The sequence below is a fragment of the Temnothorax longispinosus genome, chromosome 2 (genome assembly GCF_030848805.1).
Source record: "Temnothorax longispinosus isolate EJ_2023e chromosome 2, Tlon_JGU_v1, whole genome shotgun sequence".
Lineage (NCBI taxonomy): Eukaryota > Metazoa > Arthropoda > Insecta > Hymenoptera > Formicidae > Temnothorax > Temnothorax longispinosus.
The window spans coordinates 4,242,475-4,269,044 of NC_092359.1; the positions used below are offsets into that span (position 1 = coordinate 4,242,475).

The following is a 26,570-nucleotide window of genomic DNA, read 5'->3' on the forward strand; positions in this document are numbered from 1 at the left end:
ATGTATAATAAGACACATGCGTTTGCTTAGGTTTGATATTTATATATTAATATAATCTACATAAAATATATAATCAGTACTCCATCTGTAAATATCTAATACGTGGACCACCTTTTATAGAGCTATTAACATTATTGAAGATACATATAATGTAATCCTTCTCTTTTTATTCGCATATTTTGCAATACTCTTCGCTTTTTATGGTTTTCGGATAATTACTGTAAGTATTTTGAATTTTTTTATATTTCCATAAGACTTATTTGAATTAATAATAAATTAATTCTTAACTAAAATAAGAAAATAACTGATAAATATACTACGCATTTTCTATGTTCTATCTAAGAAATTTCTATTTGTATAATTTTTTATTACAAACATCTGAATTAATATTAATATTTAAAAAATCCTATATTTTCTCTTATTCTATAAATTAATTAGTTATTTGACGAAGAGACTGATATATCATTATCTCGTTTGATATGTTTTATGGCTACCGTAATCAATATATTCGCACATATGTGCTTATATTGTGCTCTTGGCGAGATTTTGGTTGCCCAGGTTAGTCAAATTTTTCTCTTTTTTGTTATAGAAGTCATGTAAATTTTATATTGCATAATTATAATTATAATTATGCAATATAAAATTTATAATATAATAAATATGTGCATATAATAAACATATAATACACATATGGAATATATGCTACATAATATAATTGATTTATGCAAGAAATATTTAATATAATACATGACGTACCTACTAATTCTAATACTTGTCACACGTACAAAAAATTATTAATAATTTCTGTATATAATACATAACTAAATTGTTGATGACTTTGTTTAATCTCATTTGGTTAGCTATCACAAAAATTTAACGTAAGTTTATGAAAGTAAAAATATAAATTAATCCTGAAATAAAGTATTTATAGAATGGAAAAGTTATACTATAAGTCTGAATAGTACATTAATTGATTGAAATTAATAAGTAACATTTATTCAGTTTCTAGATAAAGTGTGTAATAATTTTCGACTAAAATACTTTAAATATTTTTAAGTGTAATAAAATATACTACGCGGCATACAGTAATAAATGGTACTCCATGAATCCAAAAATAACCCACAACTTGCTACTTTTAATGATAAGAGGCTCCATACCGGTCTATCTGACTGCTGGAAAAATATTTCCTATAACGATGGCTACGTTTTGCAGTGTAAGATATCATAATGTTCGACAGTAATTTTTTCATCAAAACTTATTTGACACAAAAATTTTATAATATATTTTATACAACCATTTATATTACTTGATAAAATTTGAATCTTTTGTTTTATTTTATTCTCTTGTTTACTACATTAAATTTTAATATTAATTATTCAGAGATATTTTTTTAACTATAGTACTAAGAAATTTGTTTTTCAGTTAGTAAAGACGTCAGTTGGATATATATCTGTTTTACATACAATGAGAAGCTAAGTACAAAGCTGAGAATAAAGTAAGATAAATCTAAACTTTCTTTAATATTAAGCAATTTTTTAAGAAAACAATAGTGTAAAACGATAGTTCTTACACTATTGTTTTCTTAAAAAATTGCTTAATAATATGCAAATATTAATACCTGTTGGAATAAGCGACGCTTTTTGCAGTTCAAGTCGTTCCCCTTACGGGCCGCCAAGCGGCACGGAGATTCAACAGCATGAGCGCTGTCTACACTTTTATATCTGTAATTTGCTGCTAACCTAAAATATAATACAACACTGCACGTTTTTTAGACTAAGAAAATTTCGCCTGTGTTTTCTTTCGAGAAGATACCTTGTAATTGACATAGTTTTTTTCAAATAAAAATGCTTCTGTAATGTCGAGATTATCTTAACTTTTATTTAACAGAACTACATATACATATTCTTCAATGACTAAAGTAGGAATTTCAAATAATACGTAATCACTTTTAACTTCATATTGAAATGTTTTTTGCACTCTAAGGAACAATTTATTGAATCATATGTGACTCATAAGGTATTTTCTAAAAATTTCTTCTAATTTCATCACACACACATTACTATGAGAAATACCTAATAAAGTTTAAAACCGTAAAAATAATCAATTTATTAATTTGTTTAAAGTTATTTTAATATAATAACTTGATCTTTACGTTTTATATTTATTTTGAAGAATTTACATTATCAAGATCACAATTTACAAGATCAAACAATAAAAATTTTGGTATAATTATTAAAAGAATTAAGACCACAAGAGCGATGCATGATATGTTCTATATGATCTATTACTATAAGCAACAGAGTATTAGAAGCGTGCGAATATAACTGATGTACTTAACACATGCTGTTTTCTCGTCAGACATATCCACTTATAATCGTGCAATTTTTTATTCGAACATGTTTCAATGCTAGAAACTTGACGGAAATTTGAAACGATAGTAGAGGCAGAATATTTAATATACTTTGTTGCAAGTTTTGATCGTTCGATACCTTCGAGAAGTGGCATAAAAGCATGCGCGCAGAACGACTTTTATTGAATAAGAGTTAACATTATTTTCTGAAAAAGAAATAGATACCAGTCCTAAAACAACATTCGACATGAACAGTTCGAAATATACCGCATACCGAGGTGCTTATTATTGTGATTGTTATCTTAACTGAAGGACACAGTAACTTTTTGAAAAATATATTTATTTAATGATGATAGTGACATTTAATCCACATTTTATTTGACCGCCGTTAATAAATGATGTATTGCATTGCATCATGTTTTTTTAAATTATGCTGATTATTATCATATTTAATGATTGTAATAAACATTAGCTATTTATTATCATAGGTATTTGAAATATGAGATTTTTATTATCTGTTATTTACTACTTTTAAAATAATTTTTGAATTTTATAATTAATAAAAAATTAGTTGTCAAATATTCTATTTTATTCATTCCATTAAGTGTATAACTTTACACGTTTTACATTAATTGTTAGTTTATATGTATGCATAAGATTCTATGATACTTTTCATGAGCTGTGACTTACTGAGGTCTCTATAGGTAGACTTCAAATGGGCAGTGAAACTAAATCGTTTCACTTTGGATTTTATTGGACTTTGGCCTAAAACCGCACAGAACCCTCGACAGAAGTTAATGTGCAATTTTCGAGCACTCGTCGCTTTCCTGACGATATCGTTCGGCGTTTTGATTCCTTCTATACATTCCTTCATAAGAATTTATGGAGATGTTATGCTAATGATAGATAATTTACAATTTACATTACCAGCTACAAGTTGCGCGGCAAGAATCATGATTTTTTGGTGGAAGAAAGAAGGTAAGCAATTTTCTGCTATAACTCTAAACTGTAAATGATTTACATGAGAGATATACATATCGAAATTGTGTAATAAAATTATAACAATCTCTAATTTGAAATTACGAAACTTTGGTTTTGTCACTTATTTATACTGTTTTTCGTCTTAACACTATAATAAAAGATAATTGTTTTTACTTCAACTCTATCTTATTAAACTTTTTATTGCTGACAGTTCAATTTTTTATAGTTTCTATTCTAATATTGTTAATTGTGCATTAAAATATACAATATTGACGTTTTTGAAGCTATCATACCAATCATAGATATGATTGCTGAGGATTGGGGAAAATCAAAAAATGTGCAAGAGAGAAATATAATGATCAGAAGGGCGCAGACTGCACGCATCATTATTACTTGTGCATACTGCATAATGGGAGTAGCATGCTTATTTGTTATCATTCTCCCGATCTTTGGAATATCAACGAGATTAACGCCCAATATTACTGATCCAGGCAAAGTAATGCCTCTACAAACCCATTACATTTACGATATAACGAAACGACCGCAGTATGAACTGACATATATAAGTCAAGCTATCTACATAGTTCTCGCAATTATGTCTTATATTGGAATCGATCATTTTCTTGGGCTGCTAGTTTTCCATATATCCGGCCAACTAGACATTCTCAAGGATCGTTTGACACATTTAGATAAATACATCAATTCTCACGACATGTTAAGGAGATGTGTGGCACGACACATTCGTTTACTTAGGTTTGATATTTACAAAAAATATGTAATTTATATATGAAATCCGTATTTACAACAGAATAACGTTAAAAAACAACACAGCGATATCTATAATAGTAGACCAAAATAGTCTGTCACTGTGTTGTCTTTTGACATAACTCTGCTACTTAGGAAATGTACAATTTGTTCTCCAGGTGTATCTAATCCACAGAATGTCTTTCGTAGAGCTATTGCCGTTATAGAAGATACGTATAATATAACATTTCTCTTGTTATTTACATACTTTGCAATTCTGTTCGCCTTCTGCGGTTTCAGCATAATTACCGTGAGTGTGCAAACGTTGAAAAATTTGCTTATTAATTAATCTTTAACACAAAACGTAAATATTAAAAATTACTGACGCAATGATATCTAAGTTGTTACTATATGTATTTATAAGATATTTTGTGATAAACATATATAAAATTATTTTTATTGTGATAAATTGTATGTTCTTATGCATCCTGTAAATTAATTAGTTATTCGACGAAGGAAATGATTTATCACTCACACGCTTGGTATATTTTGTATCCCTGATTTTTAATTTATTTGGACATATGTGTTTATATTGTGCTCTGGGTGAATTTTTGGTGACCCAAGTAAGTTGCATTCTTATTTTTACCATAAACATCGTTTAAGTTGTATGTTTCGTATCTGGCTTTACACTTATATTACAATATGATTTCATTTAAGAAAGATGTTTGTGTTAATGCACAATATAGTTAAATATTTATCATGCATGAGCGCATAACAAAAATAAATATTAATGTCGAAGTATTATGCAGAAATATAATTATCATGATTTAATATCATTTATATTAAATTAAATATTGTAAACAATTTAATGTAAGCTTTTAGAAAATAGAAATTAATAATTTATTGCATTTATTATTTATGTAAATAATAAATTACATTAATATACAATTTAAATGAAAATATTAATTACTTTTTAATATAATATGGCTAGATTATTCTTATTACGGAACAATGCGTACAATTTTTATCTAAAGAAACTTTCAAACTTTTTAGTGTGATGAAATATATTATGCAGCTTACAGTAATGAATGGTATTCCGTGGATCCAAAACTTACACAAGACTTGTTATTTTTGCTGATAAGAGGCGCTAAACCAATTTACCTCACCGCTGGAAAAATGTTCCCCGTGACAATGACTACATTTTGCAATGTAAGATATTTTAGTGTTTTATAATTATTGTGGCAAAAACATTTAAATAACTTTGTAATTTTAGTAATATTTTTATACAATAATTTAATAATTTATATATATTTTGCATCTATGTATACTTTATGCATATCTATATGGAGAGGTAAAAACCAGAGTGGTGTAAGTCAAATTTTTGTAAATATTTTCTCGTGTGAATAGATGAAATCTCTACAATATATAAATTGCATCTCAGCACACAAGAAAATATTTTTAAAAATTTGACTTACACTACTCTTATTTTTACACCTCCATATACCTATAACTTATCTTATATATACACTATATACATATCTCAAAACTTCGTGTGATTATAAATTTATTGCATTATTAATTATTACTAAAAAGATATTTTTCAGTTAATAAAAACATCGGTCGGATATATATCTATTTTACATAAGACGAGAAGTTATTAGGAAAGTGAGATAAAGTTAAAGTTTTTCTAATAATATGTTGCTCTTATAGAATGCAATAAACTAAGAATTGTGTAAATATTAAAATGTTTTTAGTAAATAAATTATAAATTTTACTGCATAATTTAATGGAAATGTATTTCTATTAGATAATTAAAAGCAAAATAATTTAGAATTAAACTCTCAGTTCTATATATCCAAAAAGATTCATATTTTTTTACGAACTAAATCCATCCGTTAAATATTAAACTATTTGATATTAATTACACAGTAAAAAACATTTTGTATTTGTGTTAAAATTTTCCTGTGTAGAAAGTTTTGTGTTAAATTTCTGACACAGTTGTATGTTGATTTAACATATCGTTGTTGTGTTACTTAACTTTTCTATGTTAAATTAATATTAACCCTTAAATGCCACCCGGGGTCCAGCGGACCCCAGACCCTTTACAATGATATATTTTCAAATGTTCCCCCCAAAAATAAAGCTCATGCTCCCATTGATGATAGTTGAGTGATTGACCTACCCGTTTGTACACTTAGCAGTACTCAGTTTACTTAATTTTTTATACTATGTTGAAATTGAAATTTTAACAATATAAGCATTTTATTCTCTTTTCTAATTGTAAGCCTTGAACAACATTGAAAATAATTTTCATAACTAAATATAAAAAAATTAATGAGTAAGGAGACATTTTTCATGCTGGGGTCTTTTAGACCCAATGTGTCATTTACGAGATTCTTGAGAGGTGTGGCATTTAAGGGTTAACCATTTTTAAGAGTTAAAATAACACAATTTATACATATATGTAAGTGCATGAATTCTTGATGATATATTTTATATGTTAAAGTGAATAGATAAATTGTGTTATCTTCCTTTTTATAACAGTTAATATGTGTTAAATTGACATAATTCTTATGTTATTCATCAAAAAAAGATCAAAACTAAAAATAAATACTTCTCTTAAATGTTAAAATAACATCTTATCTTAATTACATTTAACATTATAGAGATGTCAATTTAACATAAACTTTGATTTCTGAAAGCGTCTAAATGTTAAATTTTTATGTTAATTTTTTACATGTTATGTTTGTTATTTTTTTACATATTTGCTTTATGTTAAATTAACACGAAAATTTGAGTGGATAAATTGGGACATGTGAAATGTGTTAAATTTAACACAAAATTTTTTACTGTATGTGGAAATATAACATAAGTATATAAACTACGCTAATTCACTGTTATCCAAGTTTTCAATGTCAATAATCAAACATTATTCGAAATATAATTACAATTCAAAATATTTGCGTCCTTGTCGACGATGTACGATGTTAAGTTTAGCCTTATGGACTGTACTGGCGAACCATCTTCTTCGATGGTAAATGAACAATACAGAGCTGTTCCGAAGTCTACTGTTTCAAATAACGGTGATTTCGGTAACAAATAAATGATACTTACTAATTTTCAAATTTTTTTAAATCTTCAAAATGTTGCCTATCAAAATTTGTTATCAAGTAATAAAAACGAACGGTAGATAACTACAGTTATATTTCTTACTAAGAAAGTAAAACTGTATATGCATTAAAAAGTACTTGTTTTATCTTTAATACAATAAAATGTAGTTTTCTTACAAGATACGATATGATGAGATGAGCACAGATGTCATCAACGAATATATTTTAATAGTATATTACATATAATTTATTTCTAACTATAGTTATAAGCTTTAAAGTTATAGCCGATTACAGAAGTGTGGGAAAATAATGGGTACATACGACTGTTTTTCTCGCTACCCACTTGTCACGAAATTTTTTGCTCTCAAATGTTTTATGCGATCGTCAATACTGAAGGGACGGAAACTTCAAATGAGGGTGCATATTTAATACACTCGCTTTGTCACAAGTTGATTCGTCTCTCTCGAGCATTATTATTTTCAGCATGCGCGAGAAATGCTTTTTGCTGAATACGAGGTGATATCGATTCATAAAGGAGAATCAGACGTCAGTCTCTAGACAACACTCGAAATGGAAAGTCCAAAATATAACGGATACCAAGGTGTTTATTATCGTTGTAACTGTTATTGGGAAAATCTTAATATATAAGAATTTTCATTACCATATGTACGACTAATAATAGTATTTGAAAGTTTTAAATTATTTTATTGCTTTTACTATAATAGTATTTCGGATTAAGTTATTGAATTATTGCAACAAAACATTAACTACATCTAACGTAAGATCTTTCTTGGGGGGGGGGGGAATTATTCATCATATTCTATTTTTTTATATCTATCACTAAATTTGCATGATTACTAAAAAGTGAGGTGTTTTTAAATATTATTTTTCTCGCTTTTTATTAAAAAATATTTTATATTTGCACATTAACTGTGGTTTTACTTGTGTGTGTTAGAAATTAATGAAAATAAACAATCTTATAAACTTCGGACTCACTAAGACTTCTACAGGTAGATTTCGAATGGGCAGTAAAACTGAATCGTTTTACTTTAAATTTGATTGGGCTCTGGCCTAAGACTGTACAAAATTCTCGACAAAGATTAATGTGCAATTTTCGAGTGTTAGTGACTTTTCTGGGATTAACATTCTGTATGATTATTCCTACTGTACATTCTTTGACAAGAATTTTTGGAGACATTATATTAATGATAGATAATTTACAATACACCCTACCACTTTCAACTTGCTTGATAAGAATCGCAATTTTCTGGTGGAAAAAAGAAGGTAGACATTATTTATGATTATCTACATCTAAATTATAATTATGGACGCACATAATTTATATATTGTATTATAATTATAATGTACACACATATATAATATTTTAAAAGTCCATATCAATATTCTATAAAATAACTTGATTTTATTTATGTAAATGGAATCAATCATATATGTATATATTCTATTTTTACGTATATAAAGAACAAACTATATTAATGTATTTTCTGAACTTTTTAAATCATAACTTGCTGTGTGCGTTTCTTACATTAAAAATATCTATACGTTATTTATTTTTTAAAATAAAACAAACGTTTTTACACAATACAATTACATTAGTCATTATGTATATAAAAATATATTTAAAAAAATTACGAAAAAAATATATGCATATATGCCATTGTATATTAGACAAGATATTATATGTATATGGGGCATTCCACGCCAATTCGCAAGGGGTCAAACTTCGACCTTTTTATTTTTGATGGCTGCTCGTTTTTTAACAGGTCTTTACGAGTACTATACCTTTGTAAAATCGTTTCTATAATAAATGTAGCGTTTCCAAAATAGAGCCTGCGCAAAATGAGGACTGCAAAATTTTTAATGAATTTTTTCGCTTATTAGACAACGTCTAAGAAAAAAATTCATTAAACATAAAATACGCTATTTAGATTATAGTTTAAGAAAAAAATTACTCCAAAATTTTATAATAATAATTTTAAACTAATAAAGTAAAAAAACAAAAATTTGAATATCTTGAAAACCCCATTTTCTATTTTTCTATTTTTTTTTGTTTATAGGGAATATTATAGGGAGTATTAAAAAAATTTTAAGACTGGTCTAAAGTTGCGCAGAATTTTTGGAAATTCTTTATAGATTTTTTTGTGAGGCAGTATAATCTAAGATCCCGACCTACATCGACCTTCACCCATCTGTTTTCCTAATAAAAGGTATTTTTTATCAAACATACTGAATAAACAAACCAAACAAACAAATCGCGGATGGATTGCCTAATTAAATTAGCTCAAGGCTACCCTTAATTAAAAATACCACTGTGTTTGGAATAAAATTATCTTTATTTTAATATATAGTTCACTTAAGAATAAAGATGAGTGTAAATTGGTAATACCAACTCACCTGTTTATACCTGGCAACCCGGTAATAGAGAGCAGTAAAAGGTAGGTAACCTAACTTTTCCTTTCTACTTATGCTTTGTACTTTCGATTAGTACTGAATTTTTTGAGAATATAAATGAGTGTAAAAGTAAAAAAAAATTAATTAAATTATTTTTAATTAAGGGTAGCCTTGAGCTGATTTAATTTGGCAACCCATCCGCGATTTGTTTGTTTATTCATTATGTTTGATAAAAAATACCTTTTATTAGGAAAACAGAGGTGAAGGTCAATGTAGACTATACTGTCGGGATCTTAGACTATACTGCCTCACAAAAAAATCTATAAAAAAGTCCCAAAAATTCTGCGAAACTTCGGACCAGTCTTAAAATTTTTCTAACACTCCCTAAAATATTCCCTATAAATTTCAAAAAAATAGAAAATGGGGATTTTGAGATATTCAAATTTTTGTGTTTTTTTTTTACTCTATTAATTAGTTTAAAATTATTATTATAAAAATTTGAAGTAATTTTTTTCTTAAACTATAATCTAAATAGCGTATTTTATGTTCAATGAATTTTTTTCTTAGACGACTAATAAGCGAAAAAATTCATTAAAAATTTTGCAGTCCTCATTTTGCGCAAACTCTATTTCGGAAACGCTACATTTATTATAGAAACGATCTTACAGGAGTATAATACTCGTAAAGACCTGTTAAAAAACGAGCAGCCATCAAAAATAAAAAGGTCGAAGTTTGACCCCTTGCGAATTGGCGTGGAACGTGGAATGCCCCATATATATATATATATATATATATATATATATATATATATATATAAAGCCGGTAGTATACATAGTCAGATCTTATTCAAGATCGTCTTAAGTTTTTATCTCTAGATGCTGAACGACTCGTTTCATTGACTATGGAATATCTAAAGATAAACTTAAGACGATCTTATATATAAGATCTGACTATGAATACCAGCCTATCAGTTATATAAATAATATGAGTGAGCTAATGAGCAATAAAAATCACATATTACAAATTTAATTCTGTTTTTTACATAACAATAACTTTGTTTTTTTTTATTAAAAAACAAAAAAAAGATTCTTACTTTTTGTTTATATATTTAAATTTGTAATTGTTCCTTATTCCGATTCAATAATTATGTTAAGTGTTCTCGCAGTTTATAATATTCACATTCTTTAAAGCTATCATACCAGTCGTGAATATGATCGCAGAAGATTGGATAAAGGTGAAAAGTGCACAAGACAGAAGTGTAATGATCAAAAGGGCACGGAGTGCACGCATAATTATTACATTCTCCTATTGCATAATGGGAACAGGAGCCTTTTATCTTATCGCTTTACCTATCTTTGGAATATCGATAAGAGATACAAACAACATTACTGATCCAGGCAGACTACTGCCTCTACAAACTTATTACATTTACGATGTAACAAACAGTCCACAGTATGAACTGACATATATTAGTCAATCTATTTATACTATTGTCAGCATGGTATCCTACAGTGGAATCGATAATTTTATCGGACTACTAGTTTTCCACATATGTGGCCAATTAGAGATTCTCAATAACCGTTTATCAAGTTTCGATAAATGTGTTAATTCCCACGAGATAAAGAATTGTATAATAAAACACAAGCGTTTGCTTAGGTTTGATATTTATATATTAATATAATCCACATAAAATATGTAATCAGTACTCCATCTATAAATATCTAATACGTAGACCACCTTTTATAGAGCTATTAACGTTACTGAAGATACATATAATGTAATCCTTCTCTTTTTATTCGTATATTTTGCAATACTCTTCGCTTTTTATGGTTTCCGGATACCTACTGTAAGTATTTTAAATTTTTTTATATTTCTATAAGACTTATTTGAATTAATAAATTAATTCTTAACTAAAATAAGAAAATAACTGATAAATATACTACGCATTTTCTATGTTCTATCTAAGAAATTTCTATTTGTATAATTTTTTATTACAAACATCTGAATTAATATTAATATTTAAAATATCCTATATTTTCTCTTATTTTATAAATTTATTAGTTACTTGACGATGAGACTGATATATCATTCGCTCAATTGACAATGTTTATATTTACCTTAATCAATATATTCGGACATATGTGCTTATATTGTGCTCTTGGCGAGATTTTGGTTGCCCAGGTTAGTCAAATTTTTCTCTTTTTTGTTATAGAAGTCATGTAAATTTTCATATAATAAACATAATAAATATATGCAATATATGCTACATAATGTAATTAATTTATGCAAGAAATATTTAATATAATACATGACGTACCTACTAATTCTAATACTTGTCACGCACGTACAAAAAATTATTAATACTTTCTGTATATAATACATAACTAAATTGTTGATGACTTTGTTTAATCTCATTTGCTGAGCTATCACAAAAGTTTAACGTAAGTTTATGAAAGTAAAAATATAAATTAATCCTGAAATAAAGTATTTATAGAATGGAAAAGTTATACCATAAGTCTGACAAGTGCATTAATTGATTGAAATTAATAAGTAACATTTATTCAGTTTCTAGATAAAGTGTGTAATAATTTTCGACTAAAATACTTTAAATATTTTTAAGTGTAATAAAATATACTACGCTGCATACAGTAATAAATGGTACTCCATGAATCCAAAAGTAACCCACAACTTGCTACTTTTAATGATAAGAGGCTCCATACCGGTCTATCTGACTGCTGGAAAAATGTTTCCTCTAACGATGGCTACGTTTTGCAGTGTAAGATATTATAATGTTCGACAGTAATTTTTTCATTAAAACTTATTTGACACAAAAATTTTATAATATATTTCATACAACCATTTATATTATTTGATAAAATTTGAATCTTTTGTTTTATTTTATTCTCTTGTTTACTACATTAAATTTTAATATTAATTATTCAGAGATATTTTTTTTAACTATATAGTACTAAGAAATGTGTTTTTCAGTTAGTAAAGACGTCAGTTGGATATATATCTGTTTTACATACAATGAGAAGCTAAGTACAAAGCTGAGAATAAAGTAAGATAAATCTAAACTTTCTTTAATATTAAGCAATTTTTTAAAGAAAACAATAGTGTAAGACAGTTCTTACACTATTGTTTTCTTAAAAAATTGCTTAATAATATGCAAGTATTAATACCTGTTGGAATAAGCGACGCTTTTTGCAGTTCAAGTCGTTCCCCTTACGGGCCGCCAAGCGGCACGGAGATTCAACAGCATGAGCGCTGTCTACACTTTTATATCTGTAATTTGCTGCTAACCTAAAATATAATACAACACTGCACGTTTTTTAGACTAAGAAGATTTCGCCTGTGTTTTCTTTCGAGACGATACCTTGTAATTAACATAGTTTTTTCCAAATAAAAATGCTTCTGTAATGTCGAGATTATCTAAACTTTTATTTAACAGAACTACATATACATATTCTTCAATGACTAAAGTAGGAATTTCAAATAATACGTAATCACTTTTAACTTCATATTGAAATATTTCTTGCACTCTAAGGAACAATTTAGTGAATCATATGTGACTCATAAGGTATTTTCTAAAAATTTCTTTTAATTTCATCACACACACATTACTATGAGAAATACATAATAAAGTTTGAAACCGTAAAAATAATTAATTTATTAACTTGTTTTAAGTTATTTTAATATAATAACTTGATCTTTACGTTTTATATTTATTTTGAAGAATTTACATTATAAGATCAAACAATAAAAATTTTGGCAAAATTATTAAAAAAAATTAAGAGCGATGCATGATATGTTCTATATGCATTATCTATTACTATAAGCAACAGAGGATTAGAAGCATGCGAATATAACTGATGTACTTAACACATGCTGTTTTCTCGTCAGACATATCCACTTATTATTGTGCAATTTTTTATTCGAACATGTTTCAATGCTAGAAACTTGACGGAAATGTGAAACGATTATAGTAGAGGCAGAATATTTAATATACTTTGTTGCAAGTTGTGATCGTTCGATACTTTCGAGAAGTAGTATTTTAAGCATGCGCAAAAAATGCTTTTTGCTGCACAACAGGTAACGTCGATTTATGAAAGTGAAACAAACGTCAGTCATTAGACAACATTGGACGTAGAAAGTTCAAAATATGACAGATACTGAGGTGCTTATAGTTTTAATCATTGTAACTATAATTGAAAAACATTTTAAGGAAAGTATTTTACTAGTAATATGTGTGCAAACGATGATAGCATTTATAATAATAATCTATGTCTTATTTTCTCAGTATTGACAAAAATTTTAGATTGCTTTTACCTACACATTGTGTTTCTTATTAACATATATTAATTTATTGTAACAAGGTTAGCCATACCTTAATACAAAATTTGAAGTCTATGACTTTTATTATAAGTTATGTATTATTTCCTGAAGAATCTTAAAACTTGTATTAATCAAATGTAAAGTGTTCAATGATATTTTATTTTAAAAGTTACTTCACGTATTCTGTTAAGTAACTTTTTATATATTTAATCTTTAATCTAATTGTAATTATATTTTTGTGTGTGTTTTGTATTGTGTAATCCTTTTAATAAACTTCAGACTTATCAAGATTTATGCAGGTAGATTTTGAATGGGAGGTGAAACTAAATCGTTTCACTTTAGATTTGCTTGGACTTTGGCCCAAAAACATACAAAATCCTCGGCAGAAATTAATGTACAATTTTCGAGTGTTGGTGACTTTTCTGGGAATAACGTTCTGTCTTGTTATTCCTTCTGTACATTCCCTGGCAAAAATTTTTGGAAACATTTTGCTCATGATAGATAATTTACAATTTACTTTACCACTCATAAGCTGTGTGATTAGAATTATGATTTTTTGGTGGAAAAAAGAAGGTAACCATCATTTTGGTTCTAATTACATATATAAGTTATAAATGTATAATAAATATATAAATAAATTGGATATTTAGGATTGTGTGAATATTATTAACTTATTTTTATTTACACAAAAAAATTTATATATATGTATATGTATGATTTCTAAAATAAAATAAAATACGATCTATACAAAAAACTTTTTTAAATAAAATTTAATTATGCTAGTTATTATTTTGCATATAAAAATATTACAGTTTATAGTTTACGTTGTATAAAATTAAATTATATTCATTTTATGCAAGTATATATGTACATAAACACATATACACTTATATATATAAATAAATAAAATATTTAACATTTGCATAAATAATGGAGTTTATTTATGTGTAATAATATTTATAGATCAATATTGGGGTATTTCTACTAATTTATAATTATAATATTATTTCTTGAAACAAATACGCGTAACCAATAACATTATTGCAGATTCTCCATTTCTGTGCTTTTGTTGCTCAGGATTGAAATTAATATATTCTAATTTAGCAATGCTGTAAAATATGTATAAAATTGTTTATTTTTTAAGCTATAGTACCGATTATAAATATGATCTCGAAGGATTGGATAAAGTCAATAAATGATGAAGAAAGATGTTTAATGATTCAAAGAGCGCAAACTGCACGCACAATTATTATTTGCTCTTACTGCATAATGGGAATGCAATGCTCTTTTCTCGTCTTACCGCCTGCTTTTGGAATGTCAATAAGAATGACTTCTAACATTACTGATCCAGGGAGACCAATGCCTATAGAAAACTATATTTACGATACAACTAAAAGGCCGCAATATGAATTAATATTTATTAGTCAAGCTATCTATTTAGCTATCGCCCTAATGGTCTACACTGGAATAGATAATTTTCTGAGTCTCTTGATTTTTCATATATCCGGTCAGTTAGACATTCTCAAGAATCGTTTGACACGTTTGGATAAATACATGAATGATCACGAAATGCTAAGGTGCTGCATTATAAAGCATATCCGTTTGCTTAGGTTTGTTATTTATAACGAAGTATACACAAATATTCATGCAAAGTGCATGATTAAATAAACTATTCGAAATGTCTTATAGAGCTATTGATGTTATTGAAGATACATATAATATAATACTCCTCTCTTTATTTATATATTTTGCAATATTATTCGCTTTCTACGCATTTCGGATAATTACCGTAAGTGTCCAAATGCTTAAAGATTGAAATTTGTTTGTTAAATAATTTTTAAGATTAAAAAATGACTAATACGTGTAATATCTAAATCATCGTTATATTTAAAAGATTTTTATTATAAATATTTAAAATAATATTAATTGTACAAAATATTATACTTTATACAAAATACTATAAATACACATATAATATAAATTAATTAGCTATTCGACGAAGGAAATGATTTATCAGTCTCTCGCTTGGTATTTTTTATATTGACAATTTTTAATTTATTTGGACATATGTGTCTATATTGCGTTCTTGGCGATATTTTGATGGCCCAGGTTAGTCACAAAAATAATATCAATTAAACATCGCATAATTAATTGTATAAACTACCATGTGATAATGACGAACTTTTACTTAGTTATGGGACAATTTGTTCAATAATTTATAACTAAAAATGTTTTTGATATTTTCAAGTGCAATAAAATATATTATGCTGCATACAGTAATAAATGGTACACCATGGATCCACAAATCACAGAAAATTTGTTGATCTTAATGACAAGAAGCTCTAAACCAATTTATCTCACCGCTGGAAAAATATCTCCTGTTACAATGGCTACATTTTGCAGTGTAAGATAATTTCATGTTAAATTATAAGTATCATATTAAAACCTCGTTTGGCATTACTAAACTTTTATTAAAGTTTATTGTGCAATCCGTATTAGGTTTTTATATATAAAATTTAAATTTTTTATTTCATGTATTTATAATCTTAAACCTCACATTATTTATCTATTAAGCTTATATTGTTAAATAACTATATTATTATCAAAAATATATATTTCAGTTAGTAAAAACATCAGTTGGTTATATATCCGTTTTATACACAATGAGAAGATGATAGAAAAAGTGAGAAAAATGTAAATTTTTTTTCTATATTATGCAATCATTTTTATAGAAAACTATAGTTCAACTATGCTACAACTATTAATACGTCATTTAAAAATCAATATATTTTAATGCATTAATTGAGTAGAAAAAACTGAGAATTTTCTTAGTAGTAGTAAAAATATAGAATTTAAATAAAAAACTTAAGAAAATCGTTATTTAGACGTACCTGTTTTTTCGTGAATTTTTGGCCAAGCTAGCCATTTATTTAATAACAATTATATTAAAGATACTAAAAAAACAAACAATACAATTTTTGCAAATTTATTGTAAAAAATTAACACCATTAGAACAATGCATGATAAGCTCTATACAGTCCACTCCTATAAGGAATATATAAGCAGCAGAAAATTATAGAAGCCTGGAAATATAACTGGTGTACTTATGTACGTTTTTTCATCAAGCATATCCACTTGTTATCGTGCAATTTTTTTTATTCGCGCATGTTTTGATGCTAGAAACTTGATGAAAATTCGTAACGACGGTAGAGGCAGAATATTTAAAATACTTTATTACAAGTTGATCGTTCGATACTTTCGAAAAGTGGTATAAGCATGCGCAAGAAATGCTCTTCGCGGCATAGGAGGTAACGTCGATTCATGAAAAAGGGAGAGACGCCAGTCTTTAGATAGCATTGAACATGGAAAGTTCGAAATATGACGGATATCAAGGTGCTCATGGTTTTGATTATTGTAATTGTATGTGAAAAGTATCTTAACGACGTATTTTATTTTACAATTGCATGCAATCAGTGGTATCATTTATAATAATAATAATAATAATATATACCTCATTTTGCACACCGTTAACAAAAAGTCTGGATTATCGTCTTGTGCAGTGAATTGTGTTTCTTATGATCATATCGAACTACTGTAACAACGTTAGTTATATCTAACTACACCAACTTGAAATCAATCAGTTTTGTTTAATAATTATCTATTATTTCTAGAATAATCCTTAAACTTGCGTGACTAACCTGAACTAAATTGAAGTTTTTAAAGATATTTCATTTTAAATTATTACACAGAGTCCGTTTACTCTAATTAAGAATGTATTTCAGTACGTTATAGAAATTGTATAATCCTTCTATATTATGAGCTTTGTATTTATCAACGTTTCCGCAGGTAGATTTCGAATGGGCAGTGAAACTAAACCGTTTTACTTTAAACTTGATCGGACTTTGGCCTAAGGTCGCACGAAATCCTCGGCAGAAATTAATGTGCAATTTTCGAGTGCTGGTTACTTTGTTGGGATTAATCAGCCTTCTTATTCCCTCTATACATTCCTTGATAAAAATTTTTGGAAACAGTTTGCTAATGTTAGATAATTTACAAATTACTTTACCAGCTATAAGCTGCATGATTAGAATCATGATTTTTTGGTGGAAAAAAGAAGGTAGAGATCATTTGATCGTATTTATAAGCTATAAAAGTATGATAAATAACTTATACATAAGTTGAATCTTTAAATTAATATTAATAATTTTAAATACATATCGCATAATACACTTACTTAAATGAAATTGAATCATATATAAATACATCTTTTTTCTATATAGACAGTAGAACATGTACTTATTAAATATATATATATAACTCATGAGTTATTATTAAGTGTTTTTTATATTTCAAAAATTATGTACATATACATGTACATATACATGTATGCATGATTTTGTTAAATTAAATATATACAACATTTGATTAAAATATTTTTCACAAAATTTGATTTCGCTAATTATATTGTATATAAAAATATTATAACAAATTATAATAAATTTACCTTTATATAAATAATAGAGTTTGTACGATATTTATGTGCATTTAGATTCGTAAATTACGGAATTAATATTTTTACTGATTTATAATTATAATATATTCTTTTTTAATTACGAGAACAGTGACATTGTTTCGAATTCTTGTTGAATTTTTTTCTGTGCCTCTTACTGTTTAGGATTGAACTTAACATATTTTAATTCAGCAACGCTGTAAATTGTTTACTTTTAAGCTGCTATACCGATTATTAATATGATCGCAAAGGATTGGATAAAGTTGAAAAGTGATCAAGAGAGAAGCTTGATGATTCGAAGAGCACAGACTGCACGTATAATTACTACTTGCTCCTATTGTGTAATGGGTTTAGCGTGCTTCTTTGTCGGAGTACTGCCTGCTTTTGGAATATTAATGAGACTGACTCCTAACATTACTGATCCAGGAAGGCCACTGCCTTTACAAACTCATTATATTTACGATATAACAAAAAGGCCACAATATGAATTGACGTTTATTAATCAAGCCATCTATATACCTATTGCCATGATGGCCTGTACTGCAATAGACAATTTTCTGAGTCTCCTGGTTTTTCATATATGCGGTCAGTTAGACATTCTCAAGAATCACTTGGAATATTTAGATAACAACATAAATTGCCACGAAGTTCTGAAATGCTGCATAGTAAAGCATATCCGTTTGCTTAGGTTTGTTTTCTATAAGATATAAGTAAATAAAATCCATATGAAATATGTGATAGAATATATTTAATACATGAAATATCTTTTATAGAGCTATTGATGTTATTGAAGATACATATAACACAATGCTTCTCTGCTTATTTGTATATTTTACGGTAACCTTTGCTTTCTACGGATTTCGGATGATTAGCGTAAGTATTTTGAAACTCAAAGTTTGGATAAGAAATCGTTTAAAAAAATTCACATGAATTAATAAATACATTAGTATTAAATACATTCTGATACAATATTATTATATTCACATGGCATATTATTATAAAATTTCAAATTAGTGTTAATAAAATTAACTATGTCTTTTAATTTATTTCATAAATTAATTAGCTATTCGACGAAGAAAACGATATGTCCTTCGCTCACATGGTATATTTTGTTTCTGTCGTTTTTAACATATTTGCAAATATGTGTTTATATTGCGCTCTCGGTGAAATTTTGATGTCCCAAGTTAGTTGTATATATATTTTCTTTATGTGCAAATTAAATGTTGTATAAATAACTCTATAGTCACTATTATATGGTAATAACCAATTTCTATTTAGATGTGTAACAATGTATATAATAATTTATATCTAAAAGTGCTTTTGGTATTTTCAAGTGCAATGAAATATATCATGCGGCATTTAATAATAGATGGTACACCCTAAATCCAAAAATTGCAGAAGATTTGTTGTTCTTAATGATAAGAGGTTCTAAACCAATCTATCTGACTGTTGGAAAAATTTCTCCTGTTACAATGGCCACTTTTTGTAGTGTAAGATATTTTAATGTTTGATGTCTATTGCATTAAAATATTGTTTCGTATAACTGCAAATCTGTTAAAAATCATTATACAATGTACTACATTTTAATATATATAATTCAAATTTCTCATTTTAATCTATTTATATATGTACAATCTTAAACTTCGCAATTATATACCTAAAGGAAAGGCCAATAATCAAGCAACAATAAATGTTAAATTATATACTTATTAATCACATATATGTACAACGGAACATCCATTATTGCTCGATTATTGGCCTTTCCTTTACCAATTGTTATATTTATACGAGCGTGCTAGTTTATTTTATTTAAATTTCTCATTTTAATCTATATATGTACAATCTTAAACTTTGCAATTACCATGCTATTAATTTAATACTGTTAATTTAATCTGCAACCATTAAAATATATGTCTTTCAGTTTGTAAAAACGTCCGTTGGTTATATATCCGTTTTGCATTCAACAAAAAGTTGATTTAAAAAATAGAAAAAATGTGAAGTTTCCTTTCTAAAATATTATGCAACTTTTCGTAGAATTATACTTCGGCTTAAGAAGTATTAATGTTATTTGCAAATAAATAAATTTTATTGCATTATTTGCGTGGAGAATTCTATTAAGTAATAATAAAACTTGTAAATTTAACTAAAATTAAATAAATCGTAATCTATAGATATCTGTTCTGATCATAATAAACATCCTGCATGCATAAAAATTTGGTTCATAATTTTAAAAATATCTCGTATGCAATTTATCAGATTTTTACATGCTTGTGATTATGTGTGTTTTATTTTTTAGTATTGTTTGTAGTCGTGAATGCTCTCGCGAGCGTATCTATACATAAGTCGATGGAAAAATACTTATGGCAATCACTATTATTATAAAATATCATTATTATAATGTTTAAATTCACTGTCGGCAGACAGATTATAGGAATTGCATCGTACAGAGACGTTTCCGTTTAATATGATACTAAAAGTATCGAATTAATTCTCTTTCAATTTGTGGACCCAAATCTTCCCTAAATAGCAATTGTATGCATCGTAATAAAATCGATTTTGCGTGCGTGGGAATATGGCAGTACATATACGTGTCATCACACCCACGCTTATTCACTCGTTATCGAAGTTACGTCAGCGGCTACTTGGACGAACAAAAAAACAAGAAATGTTTTTAACTCTTTCGTTACTACGCAGACTACGATCAATTTCTACAAATGGATATGTAAGTACTTTAGTTATGGGACAATTTGTTCAATAATTTATGTTATAATGCTTCTAATACTTTCAAGTGTAATAAAATATATTATGCTACATACAGTAATAAATGGTACACCATGGATCCAAAAATCACAAAAGATTTGTTGATCTTAATGACAAGAAGCTCTAAACCAATTTATCTCACCGCCGGAAAAATATCTCCTGTCACAATGGCTACATTTTGCAGTGTAAGATAATTTCATGTTAAATTATAAGTATCATATTATAACCTCGTTTGGCATTACTAAACTTTTATTAAAGTTTATTGTGCAATCCGTATTATGTTTTAATATATAAAATTTAAATTTTTTATTTCATGTATTTATAATCTTAAACTTCACAGTTATTTATCTATTAAGCTTATATTGTTAAATAACTATATTATTATCAAAATATATATTTCAGTTAGTAAAAACATCAGTTGGTTATATATCCGTTTTATACACAATGAGAAGATGATAGAAAAAGTGAGAGAAATGTAAATTTTCTTTCTATATTATGCAATCATTTTTATAGAAAACTATAATTCAATTATGCTACAACTATTAATACGTCATTTACAAATCAATATATTTTAATGCATTAATTGAGTGGAAAAAACTGAGAATTTTCTTAGTAGTAGTACTAATATAGAATTTAAATAAAAAACTTAAGAAAATCGTTATTTAGACGTACCTGTTTTTTCGTGAATTTTTGGCCAAGCTAGCCATTTATTTAATAACAATTATATTAAAGATACTCAAAAAACAAACAATACAATTTTTGCAAATTTATCGTAAAAAATTAACACCATTAGAACAATGCATGGCTCTATACAGTCCACTCCCATAAGCAATATATAAGCAGCAGAAAATTATAGAAGCCTGGAAATATAACTGGTGTACTTATGTACGTTTTTTCATCAAGCATATCCACTTGTTATCGTGCAATTTTTTTTATTCGCGCATGTTTCGATGCTAAAAACTTGAGGAAAATTCGAAACGACGGTAGAGGCAGAATATTTAAAACACTTTATTACAAGTTGATCGTTCGATACTTTCGAAAAGTGGTATAAGCATGCGCAAGAAATGCTCTTCGCGGCATAGGAGGTAACGTCGATTCATGAAAGAGGGACAGACGCCAGTCTTTAGATAGCATTGAATATGGAAAGTTCGAAATATGACGGATATCAAGGTGCTCATGGTTTTGATTATTGTAATTGTATGTGAAAGAACATTAATGACGTATTTTATTTTGCAATTGTATGCAAGCAGTAGTATCATTTATAATAATGATAATAATCTATATGTTATTTTGCTCACCATTAACAAAAAGTCTAGATTATCGCATTGTGCAGTGAATTATGTTTCTCATGATCATATCGAACTATTGTAACAACGTTAGTTATATCTAACTACACCAACTTGAAATCAATCAGTTTTGTTTAATAATTATCTATTATTTCTAGAATAATCCTTAAACTTGCATGACTAACCTGAACTAAATTGAAGTTTTTAAAGATATTTTATTTTAAATTATTACGCAGTCTGTTTAGTCTAATTATGAATGTGTATTCCAGTACGTTATAAGAATTGTATAATCCTTCTATATTATGAGCTTTGTATTTATCAAGGTTTCCGCAGGTAGATTTCGAATGGGCAGTGAAACTAAACCGTTTTACTTTAAACTTGATTGGACTTTGGCCTAAGATCGCACGAAATCCTCGGCAGAAATTTATGTGCAATTTTCGAGTGCTGGTTACTTTGTTGGGATTAATCAGCCTCCTTATTCCCTCTATACATTCCTTGATAAAAATTTTCGGAAACAGTTTGCTAATGTTAGATAATTTACAAATTACTTTACCAGCTATAAGCTGCATGATTAGAATCATGATATTTTGGTGGAAAAAAGAAGGTAGAGATCATTTGATCGTATTTATAAGCTATAAAAGTATGATAAATAACTTCTACATAAGTTGAGTCTTTAAATTAATATTAACAATTTTAAATACATATCGCATAATCCACTTACTTAAATGAAATTAAATCATATATAAACAGTATAAATACAGTATAAAAACAGTACATACATGTATGCCTGGATTTTTTTAATTAAAAATATACATTTAATTAAAATATTTTTACAAAATTTGATTTCACTAATTATATTGTATATAAGAATATTATAACACACACAAATTATAATAAATTTACCTTTAATAAATAATAGCGTTTGTACGATATTTATGTGCATTAAGATTCGTAAATTACGGAATTAATACAATATTTTTACTGATTTATAAGTATAATATATTCTTTTTTAATTACAAAAACGGTGACATTGTTTCGAATTCTTGTCGAATTTTTTTCTGTGCCTTTTACTGTTTAGGATTGAATTTAACATATTTTAATTCAGCAACGCTGTAAATTGTTTACTTTTAAGCTGTTATACCGATTATGAATATGATCGCAAAGGATTGGATAAAGTTAAAAAGTGATCAAGAGAGAAGCTTGATGATTCGAAGAGCACAGACTGCACGTATAATTATTACTTGCTGCTATTGTGTAATGGGTATAGCGTGCTTCTTTGTCGCAGTACTGCCTGCTTTTGGAATATTAATGAGACTGACTCCCAATATTACTGATCCAGGAAGGCCACTGCCTTTACAAACTCATTATATTTACGATATAACAAAAAGGCCGCAATACGAATTGACGTTTATTAATCAAGCCATCTATATAGCTATCTCCATGATGGCCTATACTGCAATAGACAATTTTCTGAGTCTCCTGATTTTTCATATATGCGGTCAGTTAGACATTCTCAAGAATCACTTGGAATATTTAGATAAAAACATAAATTACCACGAAGTTCTAAAATGCTGTATAGTAAAGCATATCCGTTTGCTTAGGTTTGTTTTCTATAAGATATAAGTAAATAAAATCCATATGAAATATGTGATAGAATATATTTGATACATGAAATATTTTTTATAGAGCTATTGATGTTATTGAAGATACATATAACACAATACTTCTCTGCTTATTTGTATATTTTACGGTAACCTTTGCTTTCTACGGATTTCGGATAATTACCGTAAGTATTTTGATACTCAAAGTTTGGATAAAAAATCGTTTTAAAAAAATTGACATGAATTAATAAATACATTAGTATTAAATACGTTCTGACACAAAATTATTATATTTACATGGCATATTATTATAAAATTCCAAATTAGTGTTAATAAAAATAACTATGTCTTTTCATTTATTTCATAAATTAATTAGCTATTCGACGAAGGAAACGATACGTCTTTCGCTCACATGGTATATTTTGTTTCTATTATTTTTAATATATTTGCAAGTATGGGTTTATATTGCGCTCTCGGTGAAATTTTGATGTCCCAGGTTAGTTGTATAAAGGTTTTTTTTTATGTGCAAATTAAATGTTGTATAATTAACTCTATAGTCACTATTATATGGTAGTGACCAATTTCTATTTAGATGTGTAACAATGTATATAATAATTGACATCTAAAAGTGCTTTTGGTATTTTCAAGTGCAATGAAATATATTATGCGGCATTTAATAATAAATGGTACACCCTAAATCCAAAAATTGCAGAAGATTTGTTGTTCTTGATGACAAGAGGTTCTAAACCAATCTATCTGACTGTTGGAAAAATTTCTCCTGTTACAATGGCTACTTTTTGTAGTGTAAGATATTTTAATGTTTGACTATTGCATTAAAATATTGTTTCGTGTGACTGCAAATCTGTTAAAAATCATTATACAATGTACTACATTTTAATATATATAATTAAAATCTCTTATTTAATCTGTACATGTATAATCTTAAATTTTGCAATTACATACCTAAAAGCTCATGCTATTAATTTAATACTGTTAATTTACTCTGTAACCATTAAAAAATATGTCTTTCAGTTCGTAAAAACGTCCGTTGGTTATATATCCGTTTTGCATACAACAAAAAGTTGATTAAAAAAGTGAGAAGAATGTGGTTTCTTTTCCAAAATATCATGCATCTTTTCATATAATTATACTTTGGCTTAAGAAGTATGCCTGTATTAATGTTATTTGCAAATAAATAAATTTTATTGCATTATTTGAGTGGAGAATTTTATTAAGTAATAATAAAACTTCCAAACTCAACTAAAATTAAATAAATCGTATTCTATAGATATCTATTCTGATCATAATAAACATCCTGCATGCATAAAAATTTGGTTCACAATTTTAAAAATATCTCGTATGCAATTTATCAGATTTTTACCTGCTTGTGATTATGTGTTTTATTTTTTAGTATTGTTTGTAGTCGTGAATGCACTCGCGAGCGTATCTATACTTAAGTCGATGGAAAAATACTTATGGCAATCACTATTATTATGAGATATCATTATTATGATGTTTAAATTCACTGTCGGCAGACAGATTATAAGAATTGCATCGTACAGAGACGTTTCCGTTTAATATAATACTGAAAGTATCAAATTAATTTTCTTTCAATTTGTGGGCCCAAATCTTCCCTAAATAGCAATTGTATGCATCGTAATAAAATCGATTTTGCGTGCGTGGGAATATGGTAGTATACAATTCATCACACCCACGCTTATTCACTCATTGTTATCGAAGTTACGTCAGCAGCTACTTGGGCAGACAAAAAAAACGAGAAATGTTTTTAACTCTTTCGTAACTACGCTGACTACGATGAATTTCTACAAAAGGATATGTAAGTACTTTAGTTATGGAACAATTTGTTCAATAATTTATAACTAAAAGTGCTTCTGATTTTTTCAAGCGTAATAAAATATATTATGCTACATACAGTAATAAATGGTACACCATGGATCCAAAAATCACAAAAAATTTGTTGATGTTAAGCAAAAAGCTCTACACCAATTTATCTCACCGTTGGAAAAATATCTCCTTTTACAATGATCACTATTTGTAGTGTAAGATAATTTTGTGTTTAATTATAAATATCATATTAAAACTTCGTTTGAGGCATTACTAAACTTTTATTAAAATTTATTGTGCAATCTACATTATGTTTTAATATCTAAAATTTAAATTGTATATTTTATGTATTCAAAATCTTGAACTTCACAGTTATTTATCTATTAAGTTTATATTGTTAAATAAATTAATAAAAACATCAGTTGGTTATATATCCGTTTTGCACACAACGAGAAGATGATAGAAAAAGTGAGGGAAATGTAAATTTTTTCCTATATTATGCAATTTTTTTGTAGAAAACTATAGTTCAACTATGCTACAGCTATTAATATGTTACTTACAAATAAATATATTTTAATGCATTAATTGAATGGAATCAACGGAAAATTTTCTTAGTAGTGGTACAAATATAGAATT

At 27.1% G+C, this 26,570-nt stretch overlaps 4 protein-coding genes across 22 annotated transcripts; all 4 read left to right on the plus strand.

The window, feature by feature from the left end:
- The first annotated feature begins 57 nt into the window (after positions 1-57).
- LOC139808279 (odorant receptor 9a-like) lies at positions 58-8,339 on the plus strand. Of its 12 annotated transcripts, none has more exons than XR_011730820.1 (13): positions 58-220; positions 439-558; positions 1,058-1,213; positions 1,423-1,495; positions 1,647-1,723; positions 3,059-3,328; positions 3,616-4,084; positions 4,286-4,385; positions 4,579-4,698; positions 5,129-5,284; positions 7,470-7,602; positions 7,669-7,786; positions 8,200-8,339. XR_011730820.1 is itself a non-coding variant. In XM_071770084.1 (12 exons), exons 3-11 carry the CDS (start codon positions 1,093-1,095, stop codon positions 7,741-7,743), a joined length of 1,461 nt encoding a protein of 486 aa, XP_071626185.1. In that variant the 5' UTR covers positions 58-220; positions 439-558; positions 1,058-1,092; the 3' UTR covers positions 7,744-7,786; positions 8,200-8,339. The 12 variants fall into 12 exon arrangements, 4 of the variants coding, with proteins under 4 accessions (XP_071626185.1, XP_071626186.1, XP_071626187.1 ...); XR_011730821.1 differs by having other exon boundaries at positions 8,196-8,335; XR_011730816.1 differs by having other exon boundaries at positions 7,470-7,786.
- Positions 8,186-14,226, plus strand: LOC139808311 (odorant receptor 10-like). The gene is made up of 7 exons (XM_071770155.1): positions 8,186-8,469; positions 10,788-11,253; positions 11,344-11,443; positions 11,659-11,778; positions 12,218-12,373; positions 12,586-12,658; positions 12,808-14,226. Exons 1-6 carry the CDS (start codon positions 8,289-8,291, stop codon positions 12,637-12,639), a joined length of 1,077 nt encoding a protein of 358 aa, XP_071626256.1. The 5' UTR covers positions 8,186-8,288; the 3' UTR covers positions 12,640-12,658; positions 12,808-14,226.
- A 2,382-nt stretch (positions 14,227-16,608) lies between these two features.
- LOC139808293 (odorant receptor 9a-like) lies at positions 16,609-20,612 on the plus strand. Of its 4 annotated transcripts, none has more exons than XM_071770120.1 (7): positions 16,609-17,352; positions 17,779-18,049; positions 18,662-19,130; positions 19,216-19,315; positions 19,506-19,625; positions 19,777-19,932; positions 20,364-20,612. In XM_071770120.1, the coding sequence occupies exons 1-7, from the start codon at positions 17,311-17,313 to the stop codon at positions 20,415-20,417; spliced, it is 1,212 nt and encodes a 403-aa protein (XP_071626221.1). In that variant the 5' UTR covers positions 16,609-17,310; the 3' UTR covers positions 20,418-20,612. The 4 variants fall into 4 exon arrangements, with proteins under 4 accessions (XP_071626221.1, XP_071626220.1, XP_071626222.1 ...); XM_071770119.1 differs by having other exon boundaries at positions 17,783-18,049; XM_071770121.1 differs by having other exon boundaries at positions 16,609-17,325; positions 17,783-18,049.
- A 1,060-nt stretch (positions 20,613-21,672) lies between these two features.
- LOC139808291 (odorant receptor 13a-like) lies at positions 21,673-26,565 on the plus strand. 5 transcript variants are annotated; one of them, XM_071770117.1, is made up of 9 exons: positions 21,673-22,399; positions 22,826-23,092; positions 23,621-23,749; positions 23,828-24,089; positions 24,175-24,274; positions 24,466-24,585; positions 24,738-24,893; positions 25,122-25,926; positions 25,996-26,565. In XM_071770117.1, exons 1-8 carry the CDS (start codon positions 22,342-22,344, stop codon positions 25,173-25,175), a joined length of 1,146 nt encoding a protein of 381 aa, XP_071626218.1. In that variant the 5' UTR covers positions 21,673-22,341; the 3' UTR covers positions 25,176-25,926; positions 25,996-26,565. The 5 variants fall into 5 exon arrangements, with proteins under 5 accessions (XP_071626218.1, XP_071626215.1, XP_071626217.1 ...); XM_071770114.1 differs by having other exon boundaries at positions 23,621-24,089; positions 25,996-26,564; XM_071770116.1 differs by having other exon boundaries at positions 21,673-22,372; positions 22,822-23,092; positions 23,621-24,089; positions 25,996-26,564.
- The last annotated feature ends 5 nt before the right edge of the window (positions 26,566-26,570 follow it).